Source organism: Mya arenaria, chromosome 15 (genome assembly GCF_026914265.1).
Source record: "Mya arenaria isolate MELC-2E11 chromosome 15, ASM2691426v1".
Classification (NCBI taxonomy): Eukaryota; Metazoa; Mollusca; class Bivalvia; order Myida; family Myidae; genus Mya; species Mya arenaria.
Window position 1 is genome coordinate 25821231 of NC_069136.1, and position 18268 is coordinate 25839498.

The window sequence follows — 18268 nt, forward strand, 5'->3', positions numbered from 1 at the left end:
ACATCCTGGCTGACACCAAAGCTATGATACTACCACGTCCTGGCTGACACCAAAGCTATGATACTACCACGTCCTTGCTGACACCAAAGCTATAATACTACCACAACCTGGCTGACACCAAAGCTATGATACTACCACATCCTGGCTGACACCAAAGCTATGATACTACCACATCCTGGCTGACACCAAAGCTATGATACTACCACGTCCTGGCTGACACCAAAGCTATGATACTACCACGTCCTTGCTGACACCAAAGCTATAATACTACCACATCCTGGCTGACACCAAAGCTATGATACTACCACATCCTGGCTGACACCAAAGCTATGATACTACCACATCCTGGCTGACACCAAAGCTATGATACTACCACATCCTGGCTGACACCAAAGCTATGATACTACCACATCCTGGCTGACACCAAAGCTATGATACTACCACATCCTGGCTGACACCTAAGCTATGATACTACCACATCCTGGCTGACACGAAAGCTATGATACTACCACATCCTGGCTGACACCAAAGCTATGATACTACCACGTCCTGACTGACACCAAAGCTATGATACTACCACGTCCTTGCTGACACCAAAGCTATGATACTACCACATCCTGGCTGACACCAAAGCTATAATACTATCACCTGGCTGACACCAAAGCTATGATACTACCACATCCTGGCTGACACCAAAGCTATGATACTACCACATCCTGGCTGACACCAAAGCTATGATACTACCACATCCTGGCTGTCCTGGCTGACACCAAAGCTATGTTACTACCACATCCTGGCTGACACCAAAGCTATGATACTACCACATCCTGACTGACACCAAAGCTATGATACTACCACATCCTGGCTGACACCAAAGCTATGATACTACCACATCCTGACTGACACCAAAGCTATGATACTACCACATCCTGGCTGACACCAAAGCTATGATACTACCACATCCTGGCTGACACCAAAGCTATGATACTACCACATCCTGGCTGACACCTAAGCTATGATACTACCACATCCTGGCTGACACCAAAGCTATGATACTACCACATCCTGGCTGACACCAAAGCTATGATACTACCACATCCTGGCTGACACCAAAGCTATGATACTACCACATCCTGGCTGACACCAAAGCTATGATACTACCACATCCTGGCTGACACCAAAGCTATGATACTACCACATCCTGGCTGACACCAAAGCTATGATACTACCACATCCTGGCTGACACCAAAGCTATGATACTACCACATCCTGGCTGACACCAAAGCTATGATACTACCACATCCTGGCTGACACCAAAGCTATGATACTACCACATCCTGGCTGACACCAAAGCTATGATACTACCACATCCTGGCTGACACCAAAGCTATGATACTACCACATCCTGGCTGACACCAAAGCTATGATACTACCACATCCTGGCTGACACCAAAGCTATGATACTACCACATCCTGGCTGACACCAAAGCTATGATACTACCACATCCTGGCTGACACCAAAGCTATGATACTACCACATCCTGGCTGACACCTAAGCTATGATACTACCACATCCTGGCTGACACCAAAGCTATGATACTACCACATCCTGGCTGACACCAAAGCTATGATACTACCACATCCTGGCTGAAACCAAAGCTATGATACTACCACATCCTGGCTGACACCAAAGCTATGATACTACCACATTCTATCTGACACCAAAGCTATGATACTACCACATCCTGGCTGACACCAAAGCTATGATACTACCACATCCTGGCTGACACCAAAGCTATGATACTACGACATCCTGGCTGACACCAATGCTATGATACTACCACATCCTGGCTGACACCAAAGCTATGATACTACCACATCCAGCCTGACACCAAAGCTATGATACTACCACATCCTGGCTGACACCAAAGCTATGATACTACCACATCCTGACTGACACCAAAGCTATGATACTACCACATCCTGGCTGACACCAAAGCTATGATACTACCACATCCTGGCTGACACCAAAGCTATGATACTACCACATCCTGGCTGACACCTAAGCTATGATACTACCACATCCTGGCTGACACCAAAGCTATGATACTACCACATCCTGGCTGACACCAAAGCTATGATACTACCACATCCTGGCTGACACCAAAGCTATGATACTACCACATCCTGGCTGACACCAAAGCTATGATACTACCACATCCTGGCTGACACCAAAGCTATGATACTACCACATCCTGGCTGACACCAAAGCTATGATACTACCACATCCTGGCTGACACCAAAGCTATGATACTACCACATCCTGGCTGACACCAAAGCTATGATACTACCACATCCTGGCTGACACCAAAGCTATGATACTACCACATCCTGGCTGACACCAAAGCTATGATACTACCACATCCTGGCTGACACCAAAGCTATGATACTACCACATCCTGGCTGACACCAAAGCTATGATACTACCACATCCTGGCTGACACCAAAGCTATGATACTACCACATCCTGGCTGACACCAAAGCTATGATACTACCACATCCTGGCTGACACCAAAGCTATGATACTACCACATCCTGGCTGAAACCAAAGCTATGATACTACCACATCCTGGCTGACACCAAAGCTATGATACTACCACATTCTATCTGACACCAAAGCTATGATACTACGACATCCTGGCTGACACCAAAGCTATGATACTACGACATCCTGGCTGACACCAAAGCTATGATACTACCACATCCTGGCTGACACCAATGCTATGATACTACCACATCCTGGCTGACACCAAAGCTATGATACTACCACATCCAGCCTGACACCAAAGTTATGATACTACCACGTCCTTGCTGACACGAAAGCTATGATACTACCACATCCTTGCTGACACCAAAGTTATGCTCCGGACAAAAACAAAGGGTAATAGCTCTGTAATTTGCAAAAAAAACAGAGTTATGTCATGTTAAGTGCATTTCCTGTAGTCATGCTCTACCATTTTATGAAGTTTCAATTTATTCCATCCAGTAGTTTTCAAGTCATTGTCCTGACAAAATATTGACAACAAAAACACACAACAAGAGGGCCATAAGGGCCCTAAAACGCTCACCTAAGCAAAAGGCCACAACTCTGTGAAAAAGCATTAATAAAAATGTTGCATTTTAAACATATCTTTACTGATGATGATGCCTTGTTTTATATTTGTAAAGGGTCATGCAATGAAGCTACCTGTAAAGTTTCATTGAAATCGGCCTGGTAGTTTCAGAGCGTTTTTTAGCAAAACAAGAAGTCGGCCATTTTCTTTTGTTGTTGATCAATCTCAATACCTTGTTGTATTTTTGTAGAGGGTCATGCAATGAGGCTTCCTGTAAAGATTCAGTGAATTTGGCCTGGTAGTTTCACTTCAACCCTTTTCTGATGGTCCCCGTCCTTCGACTGCTTTCGCTAATCGATAAAGGCGAGCCGGGTACTACGTCATTTAGACAGAACAATGTCTGGCTAGCGCTTGTGATAAATTGCATTTTGCAGAATTTTCGTTTTGTACTGTTTCTCTTGACAAGAATACCGGTTTTAATGTGTATATAAAGGGTCACTGCATCTATGAGCCAGGTATTTTGATTGTAGCTTACAAAGGAATTAGCTGCAATAATGAGCGATCAGGGGTAGTTTTTTTATTATTTTGACATTTCATGTGTATCCCTGTAACGCTACAACTCTCTACCATTTAACACCGGGCGAAAGAATATATAATAATATTATGCATCGATGTTGAATAATAATGATATAATTGTTACAAATGTACCTGATAGTGATCTTTACTGGATTCAATTTGCCGTTAGAGTCGTTATTTTCACATAAATACACTCTGGGTCACGAAATGAGCGTAGCTACAATAATGAGCGATCAGGGATACTTTTGTATTATTTTGACATTTCATGTGTATCCCTGTAACGAATCTGCCATAGTAAAAAAATCGTCAAAAGACTCGTTGACGGCCAGCAATTCGCAATCACATCCAGACGTTGGAAGACTTGAAGAACTTGAGTGAGGTACAAGAGATTCGGATACAATACCTTAGCTCTTTGCGAAGAGACCTTTTGGTTCTTTAACGTGCTCGGTGTAAAGCACCGATACACGGGACACAACTTTCCTGGGTTGAACCAGTACTGAGTACACCACTTTTCCAAGCACTAACCTTGAAATGCCGAGCGATGCAAGTGAGCTTCTTGTATTAATTTTTAAACGTCTTTCGGTATGCCGCGGCCCGGCATCGAACCATCTCCCGCTCCGTAGGCAGATGCCTTAACCACTAAGCCACGGAGACGGTACCCATAGCTAAAGAACTTCATTGGACACGTTGTTATATAGTACCTTATGGGACGTTTTAAAGCTGCACATTCACAGATTAAACGTTTTGACAACTTTTATATTTTTTTGTCTTGGTACAAGCCAATTCATTTGACCATGCATGTAAACCAGTCATATAAGACTGCTGACAAAAATTAGATCGCATATTTGTACATTTTAGTTTTAAAAAATGATGTTTTATGCGTTTTTCTTAACCTGTAAGTAACGCTTTTACCCATAAAACATACATTTTCGGACAAAAATATGAAAAATCTGCGATCTAATCATTTGTCAGCAGTCGTCAAGTATATCACCTGTTTGCATTCATCATTACGCAAATATTGGCTGATTCCAAGACAAAAAAAAAGTTATCAACACTTTGAATCTGTAAGAGGGCAGCTTTAACATTTTGAAATTTATATTTTGACCACATATTTTAAATCACTTAACCAACTTTGTTTTTGAAAAAAGTGCATTTTATCTACATCCAGCTGCATGCTACAGTCGAAACCCGTTGTCTCGAGACCCCAGGGACCGGGGAAAATACCTCGAGCCTCGAAAAATTCGAGCCAAGCGGGAATGCTAACGTTCAGTGTATAGAAATGGATCATTTACACACAGCTCGAGCCAACAAGGAGTTGTTCAAAGCCAAGCGAATTCGAGCCAACGAGGAGTTGTTCAAAGCCAAGCGAATTCGAGCCAACGAGGAGTTGTTCAAAGCCAAGCGATTTCGAGCCAACGAGGTTCGACTGTATATTATATTGCATAAACGTACGTAATATCTGATATTTTTTAAATAATTCTAATTACAAATAATTTGATCTTGCAAATCCTTTTCAGGTTAATTTCCAATTATGTTTTAAATATAATTTTAATGATCGTTTATTCGATATACTTTATTAATGATTATATAAACCAGTTTACTAATTGGTGCCTTTTTAAAAAGTGGGTTTTTACATTTATATTATACATGTATATATACAATGCGTACTACCAATGCTTTCCATTTATTCAAATAAATGCCTGAATAGACCATTGACGCCAACATCTTTCCTACATTTTCCATTTATCGTCGCTTTCTGACATCCTCGGCACCCAGTGTTTAATACACTGGGTGCTGAGGATGCTTTCTGATCGATTTAGGTACCTGCCTGCCTCTGTTTCTCTTTTTTATTTTCATCGGATTTATGTAGACATGCCATTCCATAGTTCATATCTATGCAGAAATGTTGGTAGATCAACCTTTTTAAACAAACTAAATAATTGAAAAAAGTGAGTTTCGAGCTTTTTGAATTCGTCCGCTTGCTTGTTCGCCTATTTTCAAAATCTGTTGAAGTATACCAAGATAATTTGCAGAATGTGCATTAGAAAAAAGCTTTGCCATAGACGACACTTATCGAGGGGGATCATGACGTTTTGAAAATCTAATGGTTGACAATTTTGTTACGTTAACTTCGATATTCCATCGACGACAGTATCTACATATATCTGTATATACGATGTCAAAACTTGGATCTGCAGACTGTTGGGGGATTTTGCTAATAAGGAAATGTCGTCTGCGAATGTAGGGTTTTTAACGGCTTTAACAGGTATAATGAGTATGGAGTAACTCGTCGACGTAGACTAGATACAAAAACGTAGACAAGACCCATCCTGCCGGACCCCAGGCACAATTTCGAAGGCGTTAGACGTATGGCCGCTATATCTGATGACGCAACGCAGGTTGGTGAAGCAGGCGATGGGGCTTACCCTTGACGCCATGACATTCAAGCTTCAGCTTTATGGAGCCGTGTCGCACGGTATCAAAGGCGGCGCATTTATCTAGACACGTCCCGTAGACGTCGCTGCCACATTCGATATTGTACAGAACAGTCTCTTAATCAAAGCTTAACTCTCACAGATTGAACGTTTTTTGTCTTGGAACGAGCCATTTTTCGCGAAAATGCATGGAAACCAGTTATAGAAGACTGCTGACAAAAATAAGATCGCAGATATTTATATTTAAGTTCAAAACTGGATATTTTATGCATTTTTTCTTAAACCGTTAATTGGTAACGGCTTAAGCCATAAAACATTGATTTTCGAATGGAAATATGAAAATCTACGATGTGACTTTTGTCAGCAATCTTATATTATTGGTTTGCAGATATTTACGCAAAAAATGCCTCTTTCCAAGACAAAAAATAAAAATGTTGTTAAAATGGCCAGTCTGTGAGAGTGCAGCTTTAAAGGTTTAAGGACGTTGTTATGCAACTTGAATTTTTCTGAAATCCACATTGGCAAGAGAAGTCCATTTTCTTTAGTTTTGTGAATGTGTTTAGTTTATATAGGATAACCTTTTCAAATATTTTACAGAAACATACATGGTATCAAAGAAACTGGCCGATAACTAGCGGGGTCTGAGTTATCCATGCCCTTTTCCTTGTAGACGGGGATGAGAACACTCGATTGCCATGGTAACGGGACCCGCTCCTTCGCGAAAATGCATTTAAATAGTAAGCTTAAGGTCAATCCCGAAGTGAACCCAGTGCCTGCATTAATTACGAGTTCAATTATCACCTTTATCTAACTTGGGGTTTTCTTCTTGCAAGGCTTTTTTATAACATTTTTCATCTCCGTGAATGTAACTAATTTAGTAATAATGTTCGTGGCATACGTATCTTCTTGCAAATAGTCATTCGAATCGTATTGTAGCCTTGTATCTACCTAATCAGCCGATGTCTTCGCATCGAATATTGTCGAGAAATGGTGTTTGAATCCCTCAGCGACCTCTTCTGTTTGTAACACAGTTCCTCAGCGGAAATACAATTACATATTTTAAAGTTTTTGCGACTTCTTGCTCGCAATACTTTTTAAAATGTGCTATGATCCAATTCAGGGGCTTTATCAAGGTCAGCAAACACTTTATGTTCATACATATCACGGTGTTGTCGCTGTGTGCGCCGGAATTCACGCTTGACGTTCTTATAGTGCCGTAGAGTCTGTGAGTGGACGTCGCGGGGATTACTATGATCGTAACATTCTTTCTTTACACGCCGGGCATGTGCATAGGAACTTTTTACGTCCACAGACCAGTATGGTTATACGTGCTCGTTGCTGACAGGAAGGTGGGCCGTTTAAACATTTCTTAAACATATGCCCTTCTAGTTTTTGTCATAATTTCGTTAAAAATAGGAATTTTTAAATTTTTTCTTCAGTTCTTTTATCCTAAAGAATAGGACTGTCAGAAATTACTTATATCTCATTTTCGCCAAGAAAGTGGTTTCGGGCAAAAAATCCCGTGACTGGTCACATATTGTGAAGTTTGAACTCAGAATCTAAAACGCATTTCAATTTATGCTCCAGCCAAGATTGCCCAGACGCATAGAATGCTTACCATTACTGTACCCCCTTAGCCTTCTGGTTGGGCATCTCAAGGCATTGATAACAATTATTTCCCCCCAAAATAGATGCATTAATGGGATATTTACCCTCTTCCTTCTGTCTGAGGGAGTTGTCACAGTATTTTAATAGCTGAGGCGACGAATGCCTGATCTGCAGTTAATCCATCCAGCTGTGTGTTCCTAGCACCCCCCTTCACAGCCAGGCCGGACTTCATCATGCTGTAGCCATAGCTTATCAGTTTCCCTGTCACCTTGGTTTCTATGCAATAGCTTTTCCTTTAAATTCAGTCCAAACCAAATTGGTGTAAACAATAAAAAGTTACGTCGCGTAACTCCTAAGTAAATTCACTCACTCAAAGTTTCGCACCGTTTATTTTTCAAGAAAACAGCGAAGTTAATTCACCAGTCAATTGTAACCACGCCCCCCCCCCCCGCCCTAAGGTTCGGGGAATAGCGGGGACTTTGACTTTCGGTCCAGCCAACCCCGGCTAAAATCCCTGCCCTGCGGGGACGAATAGATGGTTATATCCCCGCACCCCAGGGACCCTAGGTAAGGCCCATTCCCCGCTATACTAGTATTTAAAGCGAAGACAAAACCACTGCATCCACCCGGCACTGCGCCGGAACCACCTGAAAGGTAAAAACACGGCCCATTTTCCAGGCTATGTATAGTACCTATGCCGGAACACAACAAAACTGATAAGCACTTCTTAAAAAGAAAAACATGCACATTTTTATAAAAGTGGTGGCGCTGTTGCTCTAGTGGTGGCGCTGTCGAGTCGCGGTGACGCTATCAAGTATGTTTTGCGCTTGAAGTAATATAAAAACTTGACGCTTTTGGAATGAATACAAAAGAACATAGGGCACAGTTCCACCACGGAAGTGTCGACAGCTCTTTTTCTTTGCACCACCGTGAAGTGGTGGAGCTGGCGTTTAGAGGCCGTGTATTCGTAAAGATAATTCTCGAAACGAAATTAAGTGGTGTCGAAACTCAGGTTTTTTCTTCTGTTTCAATACGGTGACGAGTTGGTGTCGAGTACTGTCCAATCATGAGCAAGACATATTTGGTTCATGTTGATTTATTTACCTATGCAGTTTAAATCTGCACTCTCACCGTTTGACAACTTTGTTTTGGTCTAGAAATGAGCCAACCTTTGTGTTAATATCTTGAAACTAGTGATTCAAAACTGCTGACAAAAGATCAGATCGCAGTGTTTCATATTTACGTTCGAAAATTGATGTTTTATAGCTATACGCCTTACTACGCTTGCAGAAAAGTCCATTTTCGGCAGTTTTCTAAACAATTGAGATGAGTTCTATAGTGGGTTATCTTATATGACTGAATTTAAGGCATTGATACCAAAATAAGCTGATCCCGAGACAAAACTTAAAAACATGTCAAAATTATCAGTCTGTGAGAATGCAGCTTTAAATTACTTAATAAACAGTTACAATAAAAGAATACACTTCAAAATCTGTTTACAATTAAGATAACATTAAACAAGTAAGATAACAAATTGCAACAGTTTAAATTAAATCTTAAAAGCAGTTCGTTTATGCCACGAAAGGAAACATATTTCCAGAAATGTTATTACCAGGATATGTTTTGCCGTTTCAATGTCAATGGGTTTCCATACAGTTGAAACTTACTATGCCGACCACGATGTTTCGGTTATGTCAAACTCTGTAATCGCGATGTTCCGGCTATGTCGAATCTGTATTGCTTATTTTTGGTTTAAATAGATATGTTTTGTGTTTCGGTTATATCGAATGTTCGTTATCTCGAGGTATTTCTAGAAGTCCAAACGACTTCGACATAGCGATTTTTTGACTGTATTTGAACTAGCCTCAAATAAATAATATCCCTAATGTGCTCTCTACTTTTCTATATCAAATTCCAGACTCTTGGCTCTGAGTTGCAAGGGCATCAACTGATCTGAGTTTTCAACGGTTACAAAACCCGCGCTCCCTCTTTGGCTGTCCGCTCGCATAATGTTCATTTCAATATCCCTGACCGGAAGTCGAACGGACGCAGATATGTTATCAACAGATTTGGCGATATTGACGGCATTGCTTGTCGTCACTTCCGCTTTCGTAGTATTGATTACGTCATTTCCGTATTTGACGTCACCGTTGACGTTTGTTTTTGAGCTGTTGAGAGCGCTTGTGCCATTTGCTTTCTGCTGTATGTTTACTGGGTAGTTTATATCAATTGCTTCGTGAAGGAAAGGTTTTATTCCGTCCAACATCTGGTAATCTGTTGTACTTTTCTTATCGTCCTCCTGTCAAAAGATATGCCGTGAAACATGTCATTAGAATACAACTTATTATACATTTTCAGCAAATGAAATTGCAGATATGCTTAAGCAATCATAAAAGTGACACTCTTATTCAAAATCAATGCATACACATGTATAACAAACATCGTTTTTGACTAATAAACCTTTAACTACTAACTTAATAAAGCATTTATGAAAAATATTAATTACTGATAACACGATTTTAACCGCGTATTAAATAGCAGAAAGAGCAAAAATATTAAATGATTTGTGAATGCTAAAAGATTTACTGTGGTCTACTTTAGTCTCATTATATAGGTAGAAAACCGTGTTTTATACTCATTTCTTTCAAATTAAACTCGGTATCCTTCATAAGAACCATTGTTTTTGACATTTATTCATCCATTTAGGAATATTAAAACTATATTATTATTTGCGGCAAATCTTATTTGCGAGAAAGAGTGCATCTTTAAGTACTACACTTAATCGTTTCAACTTCAGTTCAATTTTAACTTTCGCAGTTGTTTAAAGGTCCACATACTGCCACTCATCAGAAACACATTCCCTGTGTTGACATTGTGGCAGCCAATAGGGTTGTATTTTAAATCATTTACTTGACCTGAAGTAAAATCTAAATGATTAAGAATGGCTCGTTTCCTACGTTAACTCCTCCCATTCTTAATCAGTAACATTTTACTTCATGAAATCAAACTTTTACTTAAACATACAATCAAACCCCATTGGCTCGAACTCGGTACTGAATTGAAGCATTCCCGCTTAGCTCGAATATCCCGAGGCTCGAGGTAGTTTTGTCGGTCATTGAGAGTTCGAGCCAACGAGGTTAGACTCTACGATTATATAATAATTACTGTCGGAAACTGCTTCTCAACCAGTACATAGAATTTAAATTTAATACCTCCGCATTCAAGTTCATGTCAGGGGCGTACCTGAAGCATTTTTAAAAGTACGCCCGTTCACGTAAGCGTGGTTAAAAGTGTAAATGTATTTCTTTATTCTGGTCGCAATATGATATATGGGGTTTGAGCGGGACCGATATCCCCTGACGTGGGTCTTTTTACTGGCCATTTCGCAGAAACCTTAATTCATTTGTACGCCTGGGCTTACTGTTGTATGCCTAGGTACGCCCCTGCATGTTGTTGCTTTTTCGTAAATTTTTCGTGGGAGAGAAAAAAATATATCTCCCGTTCGTGTACAATCTCAGTAACAGAAAGGGAAAAGTTTGAGATTGAGTTTTTTATAATTAAGGTGAAGACATTTGCGCTGCATATTTATGGTTATGTGATATGCATTACTTGTGTACAATTATTTTGTATTTATTATATGCTTTCCGGTAGTTTATAGAGATTTATCATTGAAATACAATTGATATTTTCACTGTTTCAAGGCCTAAACAGATAAAAATCAGTGTAAGATAGCAATATATTTCACCTCGTGAAAACCAAAAGTGAATATTAATTTCGGTGCTAAATCGGTTCAATATATTACAATCTTACACAGAAACAAACAATAATCCCCTATATAAACCAATTTCTCTGAAAAGAGTCAAGTCCTACCTCGTCATCATCCGGGTACTCATACCCACACCGTAGCGGTTTTCGGATACACTCTGGCAGGAAGGGGAAGAGGCTATCATAGAAAGGGATGAGGAACTTCTTCTTCACCTCGCCGGGCTTTTTGTAGCCTGCAACCACGAGTCGTTGATATATTGATATAATGGTAAACCTCGAAGACTATAAAAATACTTTAATTCCTCTTCGTATATCATGTGATAAACGTCGTTTATGAATCACGCATTGTATATGAACGCAAATTGAAACTAACGAAAGCTTAAATATTTGATTGAGCTTCATGAAAATGGAATAGTAAAGGTACTTTTCGTAAACCAAACCATAAAAGAATTAAGAAGTAGCGCGTTATTGTGCGTGACTCATCTTACATGGGGCTATAAGGTTTTTTGAGCACTGGTCACATGACCGGAAACACACGTCCGGTATACAAGAATATAAGTATCTATCATGTGTTTCTGGTACGGATGAAAAAATCCGACCCGAGGGCACGTGCGTAAGTCGGTAACGACGCTTGCCGAGTTACCGGCCACGCAGCGTGCCCGAGTGTCGGATTTTTCTATCCAGACCGGAAAAATATGATTGATATATTTTCTTGCATATCTAAATTTATCCATTTGTGGAAAAAATGACGTAGAAAACGAACTTTTGTACAATTACACCAAAAAGCGCTTGCGACGTTGTTTACTGACGTCATAGAGCGCAGTAATTTTAAATAACTAAAAATAGCGTTTTTTTACGATTACATGTATTTATTTTAAATTTTGATTAAAAGTCTTGCTAACATATATATTTGATTGCGCTTTATTGTAATGGCATAATATATTTTTCATTAACCATACAATAAACGAAATAAGAAGTGGCGCGTTATTACATGGAGTATGTACGATGGTTTTTTCCAGCATTGGTCACATGACCGGAAACACACGTCCCGTTTACGAACTTCGCATTGTATTTGTAGGCTAATTGACACTAACAAAAAGCTTTTTTGTGCATGTATTCAATAATTCCCTTAGTAGCGATGAATAAATATGATACATGAACACTTGCTTTACATCGGGTACTATACTTTGTGTGACGTAGATTTTACTTGTTATATATATCCTCGATACGGGCTAGACACTTTAAACTCACTGTACACATACTTGGATGACGTAACACTCAAAACGTAGTGCACATGTACACGCACAAATAGCATTTCGCAGGCTCTCTAATATCTAACATCATGCCTATATAAGAGCCAATTAAATTTAACGCAATGTTATTTGGGGGCAACAGCATCATTTTTGCTACCGTTATGTTTTTGCAATTCAAATAAAGATTAATTTGAAAAAGGGCCATGCAACCGGCTATTTCAAAACTTTTTTCAAAATACACTTTTACAATGGATGTGTTGTTATTATCGTGATTAAAAATATTTTTCGAAAAACTGTTGCGTGTACACGTTAGTGCCATAAGGGCCCTTATCCTTGACTGTGTCTCTTAAGCTGTTTTTTATTTACTAGATTTCATCATAATATCTAAATAGAGACGTTTCAAGACACTCTTTGTATAAGTTGTTTACGTGTATATCAGTGTCTGTTTACCACGTGATAAATGACGTCATCAATGCTACGTCGGAAGGCAACATTTTGCTTCGAATTAAATGAAACATAGCGTAGTCTACGCCGCTTACAGTTTAAAGTCTTCATTTTAAGCTAAGTGTTGCATTCCGACGCAGCATAGGTGACGTGATTTATCACGTGGTATACACACACTGTATATGCGCTTTTTGCGATTCAAACTAATATCAGCTTGAGAAAAAGGCTGTGCAACCGATTACTTCGATTCATTTTTCAAAATATACTTAAAAATACAAATGAATCAACGGGTTTGTTTTATATCATGAGTATAAATAGAATTGTTTTCGGAAGACTAGAAATAGGAGGGTTCCTAAACGTACAAATACATATACTTATGGGATAACTCAGTCTGAAAACCTCGGCCATTTAACAAACTGCTGATGTATATGGAGTGTTAACAATGTCAGAATTCCAACATTTACTACGCTTCAAGTTGATCGCGTAGTAATTTGAATTTAGCAATTCAGCGCAAGAACTTTACTCTTAGGAATCTAAACTTTTTATGCAATAAAACACTTCACTGGGAATCAATTTTAACTAAATTATATCAAGAAACGCGTTAAATAATAAATATTAAAATTATTATAAATTTTACAAACTACTTTTACTAATGCATTGGCATATACCCGAGTCTCTTCGTATTGCGGAGATGACCGAGGTGTTCCGATTGTGAGACAAATAAAGCTCTTTATGCATGCAAGTCTAAACGAACCGCAATTCCGTTTACAATAGTCAGTGTGCGTATACCACGTGATAATTTACGTCATATATGCTACGTTGAAGGGCAACATTTTGCTTAAAATGAAGACTTAATATAAAGATAACTTTTCTTTTTCTTCTCAAGGAAACTTAACTCTCAATCTAACTCTGGTAAAAGTCTCGGAAGGCGGGGCTCTGTAAGCGGCGTAGACTGCGCTATGTTTCATTTAAAATAATAAAAAGTAAGGTTGCCCTTGTTCAAAGTCGTCATTCAAAGCAAAATATTGTCTTCCAGCGTAGCATATATGACGTAATTTAACACGTGGTATATACGGTATATGGTCGGGAAGTCCCTACCTGTGCAAAGGGAGATAATTGTTCCATAGATGATGACCTGCATTATTCCGATGGCGCCGAACCACTGGTACGATATCATGAAAATGCGGCTAAAACCCGTCCTGGAAATAAACTGTCGGTCGTTAAAAGCTGCACTCTCACAGATTGAACGTTTTGACATTTTTAATTGTTTGTATTGGAACGAGCCAATTTGTCCGAAAATGCATGTAAACCAGTCATATAAGACTTCTGACAAAAATAGATCGTAGATTTTAATATTTAAGTTAAACAAATGATGTTTTATGCATTTTTTGTTTGTTAAACTGTTAGTAACGCTTTTAGCCATAAAACATTAATTTTCGAACGGAAATATGAAAATCTGTGACCTGATCTTTTGTCAGCAATCTTTTATCACCATTCTTGTTCACCAGAGTGAACATGATGCTATGCGTACTGTTCGATTTATCATTATCAAACGTCTGATGAATGAGAATGTTTATCACTGGTTTGCAGATATTTACGCAAAAAAATTGCTCATTCCAAAACAAAAAATAAAAAAAGTGATAAAAACGGTAAATCTGTGAGAGTGCAGCTTTAAGCTATGCTAGGTATTATTCTTATATGTTGCTATATCTTTAAGGCTGAAAATAAAAATCATGTTTAAAAAACCTTTAATGCCATGTCAAGGAGCAAGGAGCGCTCTCACTTAACGTTACGTGCTACTGTGTGTGTGGCGCTGGGTTCACTTTAGCAAATGCTAACCTCAAATAAGAGAGATCCTCCTACCTAACGCACAGAGACTTGAATGTATGATGCATGTATTTTTTTCATTTCTAGGATCAAGACTGATTTTTCTAGATGAGGCCACAGGCAACTTTTAAAAGTAAGCCAGGGGCAACTGTTGGGATCTGCATCATACATTCAAGTATCTGTGACCTAACGAACTGTTGCATAGCAGTCGTATTATATAGGTCGATAGAAAGAATTAAAAAAAAAACACGATGAAAATACTTGTGATATTTTTGCGTTTTTTTTTTTCTGAGGAATATATACGTAGCTATATATTGAAAACCCTATTTATGAATATATATATTTCCTATTAACTGTACACAAAATATTTATTTTTTTCTTTGTTTTTATCATTCAAATCAAAAGGGTTAGATATAATAATGCATTCAAATGAAAGTTGTTGTTTTTCCATCTATCGTGTCTATCTAAAACTTAAATTGTTACCCTTCAAATATACAATTAACAAACCACTTACGGTTCCGGGTATCCGCTTGCTACAAATGCAGTCGTATCAGGAGTCATGAATGACGTAGACGTAACGTTTTCATAGTCTGACGTCGTGTTTAAATAACTTGACGTCACATTCATTATCATTGACGCCACATTCGCTGCGGGACATTGGTCAATGGGAGCAGACGGTAGTTTGGTGTTCTTTATAGACCCTTTGGTCGTCATCTGGCCGATACAGAGGAAGAACGTGATCCCCATTGATAACACCGTCCCACCAATAGCTCCCTGAAATTGATCATAAGGCCACACTAATTTAAGTATTTGTTCAACAGTTTAGGGCCTAAAAAAATTGGAGCGGAGGAGAGCTTTTAAAAAGCATTTATCATTTCATCGAAGGTGAAACCAATTTTCCTATTTCGTAATTTATTATTTAGAACAAATAAGCTATATTAACATAGAAGTAATCATAGTTGTATTTATGTGTATCGTTTGGCTTCGTCATGTTTTTAATAAAAAATAAAATTTGGAAATATTAAACAACTATTTCACTTGCTCAAACGAATAGACTGCTATTATAAGCAACGTAATTAACGCTTCTGATAACGGTAACGATATATTTATCTTGGCCTCAGTCGATAATAGGATAATTTTTTTCATTTTTTATATGTTGGTAAAATGTAAGAGCGTTTACTTATAATGCATTTTTTTTTTCAACGAAACATCAGTATGGTGCGGCCTACAGCCTTAGTCACAAAGTACACGAAAACCGTATGGGGACCTTTCAATATACACGAATTTAGATATCCAGAATTCACGATTTATTTTCAAGAATTCACGATGTAACGTATAACTTTATGAATAATCGATATCACACTTTAACTTTAAAAATTCACGATTTCACATATTTACGATTTTTCTATTTGACTTCACTTAGTCACAATTTCATGATGTTAAATTTATGAATTCACGATTTTACAAATTTCAAAACGGTCTCTAACATTTTATTTAAATTACCAGCCATTGATTTTAAAGTTTGAACCAAAATACGATGTGTAACGTGTAGAAGTTCTTTAGGGTTTTAACTAAAGGGTGTTGTACCCCGTCATTTTCCGTAGCACCCTCTGCCCTCACGGAGACCAGCACGGGCGCCTATCTGTCTTCATAGAATTTAATGCTCGAGAATGTCCAATATTTCTTGTGTTTTGTTTAAACTTATAATAAGGTTATAATTACACACACACTTTACATATCTGGCAGTTGAAACCTAATATTACTCCAATTAAAACACAATTTCTAACACTTTCTGCCAAATTCATTATTTTTTAAGTTCTTTGTGCCCCTTTTACCATTAGCACACTGTCCCTTTTCTTCAACAGTTAACACCCCGTCCTTTTTCTTCAACAGTTAACACCCTGTCCTTTTTCTTCAACAGTTAACACACTGTCCTTTTTCTTCAACAGTTAACACCCTGTCCCTTTTCTTCAACAGTTAACACCCTGTCCTTTTTCTTCAACATTTCTTTTTCTTCAACAGTTAACACCCTGTCCTTTTTCTTCAACAGTTCTTTTTCTTCGACAGTTAACACCCTGTCTTTTTTCTTCAACAGTTCTTTTTCTTCAACAGTTAACACCCTGTCCTTTTTCTTCAACATTTCTTTTTCTTCAACAGTTAACACCCTGTCCTTTTCTTCAACATTTCTCTTTCTTCAACAGTTAACACCCTGTCCTTTTTCTTCAACAGTTCTTTTTCTTCAACAGTTTACACGCTGTCCTTTTTCTTCAACATTTCTTTTTCTTCAACAGTTAACACCCTGTCCTTTTTCTTCAACAGTTCTTTTTCTTCAACAGTTAACACCCTGTCCTTTTTCTTCAACAGTTCTTTTTCTTCAACAGTTAACAGCCTGTCCTTTTTCTTCAACAGTTCTTTTTCTTCAACAGTTAACACCCTGTCCTTTTTCTTCAACATTTCCTTTTCTTCAACAGTTTACACCCTGTCCTTTTTCTTCAACATTTCTTTTTCTTCAACAGTTAACACCCTGTCCTTTTCTTCAACATTTCTCTTTCTTCAACAGTTAACACCCTGTCCTTTTTCTTCAACAGTTCTTTTTCTTCAACAGTTTACACCCTGTCCTTTTTCTTCAACATTTCTTTTTCTTCAACAGTTTACACCCTGTCCTTTTTCTTCAACAGTTAACACCCTGTCCTTTTTCTTCAACAGTTCTTTTTCTTCAACAGTGTACACCCTGTACCTTTTCTTCAACAGTTCTTTTTCTTCAACAGTTAACACCCTGTCCTTTTTCTTCAATATTTCTTTTTCTTCAACAGTTAACACCCTGTCCTTTTTCTTCAACAGTTCTTTTTCTTCAACAGTTAACACCCTGTCCTTTTTCTTCAACAGTTCTTTTTCTTCAACAGTTAACACCCTGTCCTTTTTCTTCAACAGTTCTTTTTCTTCAACAGTTTACACCCTGTCCTTTTTCTTCAACAGTTCTTTTTCCTTTTTCTTAAACACCCTGTCTTTTTTCTTCAACACCTTGTCCAATTTCTTCAACACCCTGTTCCTTTTTTTTCAACACCCTGTACTTTTTCTTCAGCACCCTGTCCTTTTTAAACCCTGGCTAAAATTCTATCCTAACTTACCTTTGCGTTTGCCCAAGGACAGAAGATACCAAGCATAAAAAGACCGGTGAGTGGGCCTCCAAACGCCGATAATATACTTCCTGCGATCTGAAAAAAATGTAAACATCTATTGAAGGCCA

At 38.4% G+C, this 18268-nt stretch overlaps 1 protein-coding gene across 1 annotated transcript in view; it reads right to left on the reverse strand.

Annotated features, from left to right (window-relative positions):
- Nucleotides 1-8850: 8850 nt before the first annotated feature.
- The window catches only part of LOC128220457 (sodium-dependent multivitamin transporter-like), a 29165-nt gene continuing 19747 nt past the window's right edge, over nucleotides 8851-18268 (reverse strand). Inside the window, exons 14-18 of the mRNA XM_052928864.1 lie at nucleotides 18150-18236; nucleotides 15536-15795; nucleotides 14293-14393; nucleotides 11603-11730; nucleotides 8851-10031 (exon numbers count right to left, since the gene is read on the reverse strand). Coding sequence (XP_052784824.1) covers nucleotides 9627-10031; nucleotides 11603-11730; nucleotides 14293-14393; nucleotides 15536-15795; nucleotides 18150-18236 — 981 coding nt within the window. The 3' untranslated portion in view covers nucleotides 8851-9626. The remainder of the gene's footprint in view (nucleotides 10032-11602; nucleotides 11731-14292; nucleotides 14394-15535; nucleotides 15796-18149; nucleotides 18237-18268) is intronic.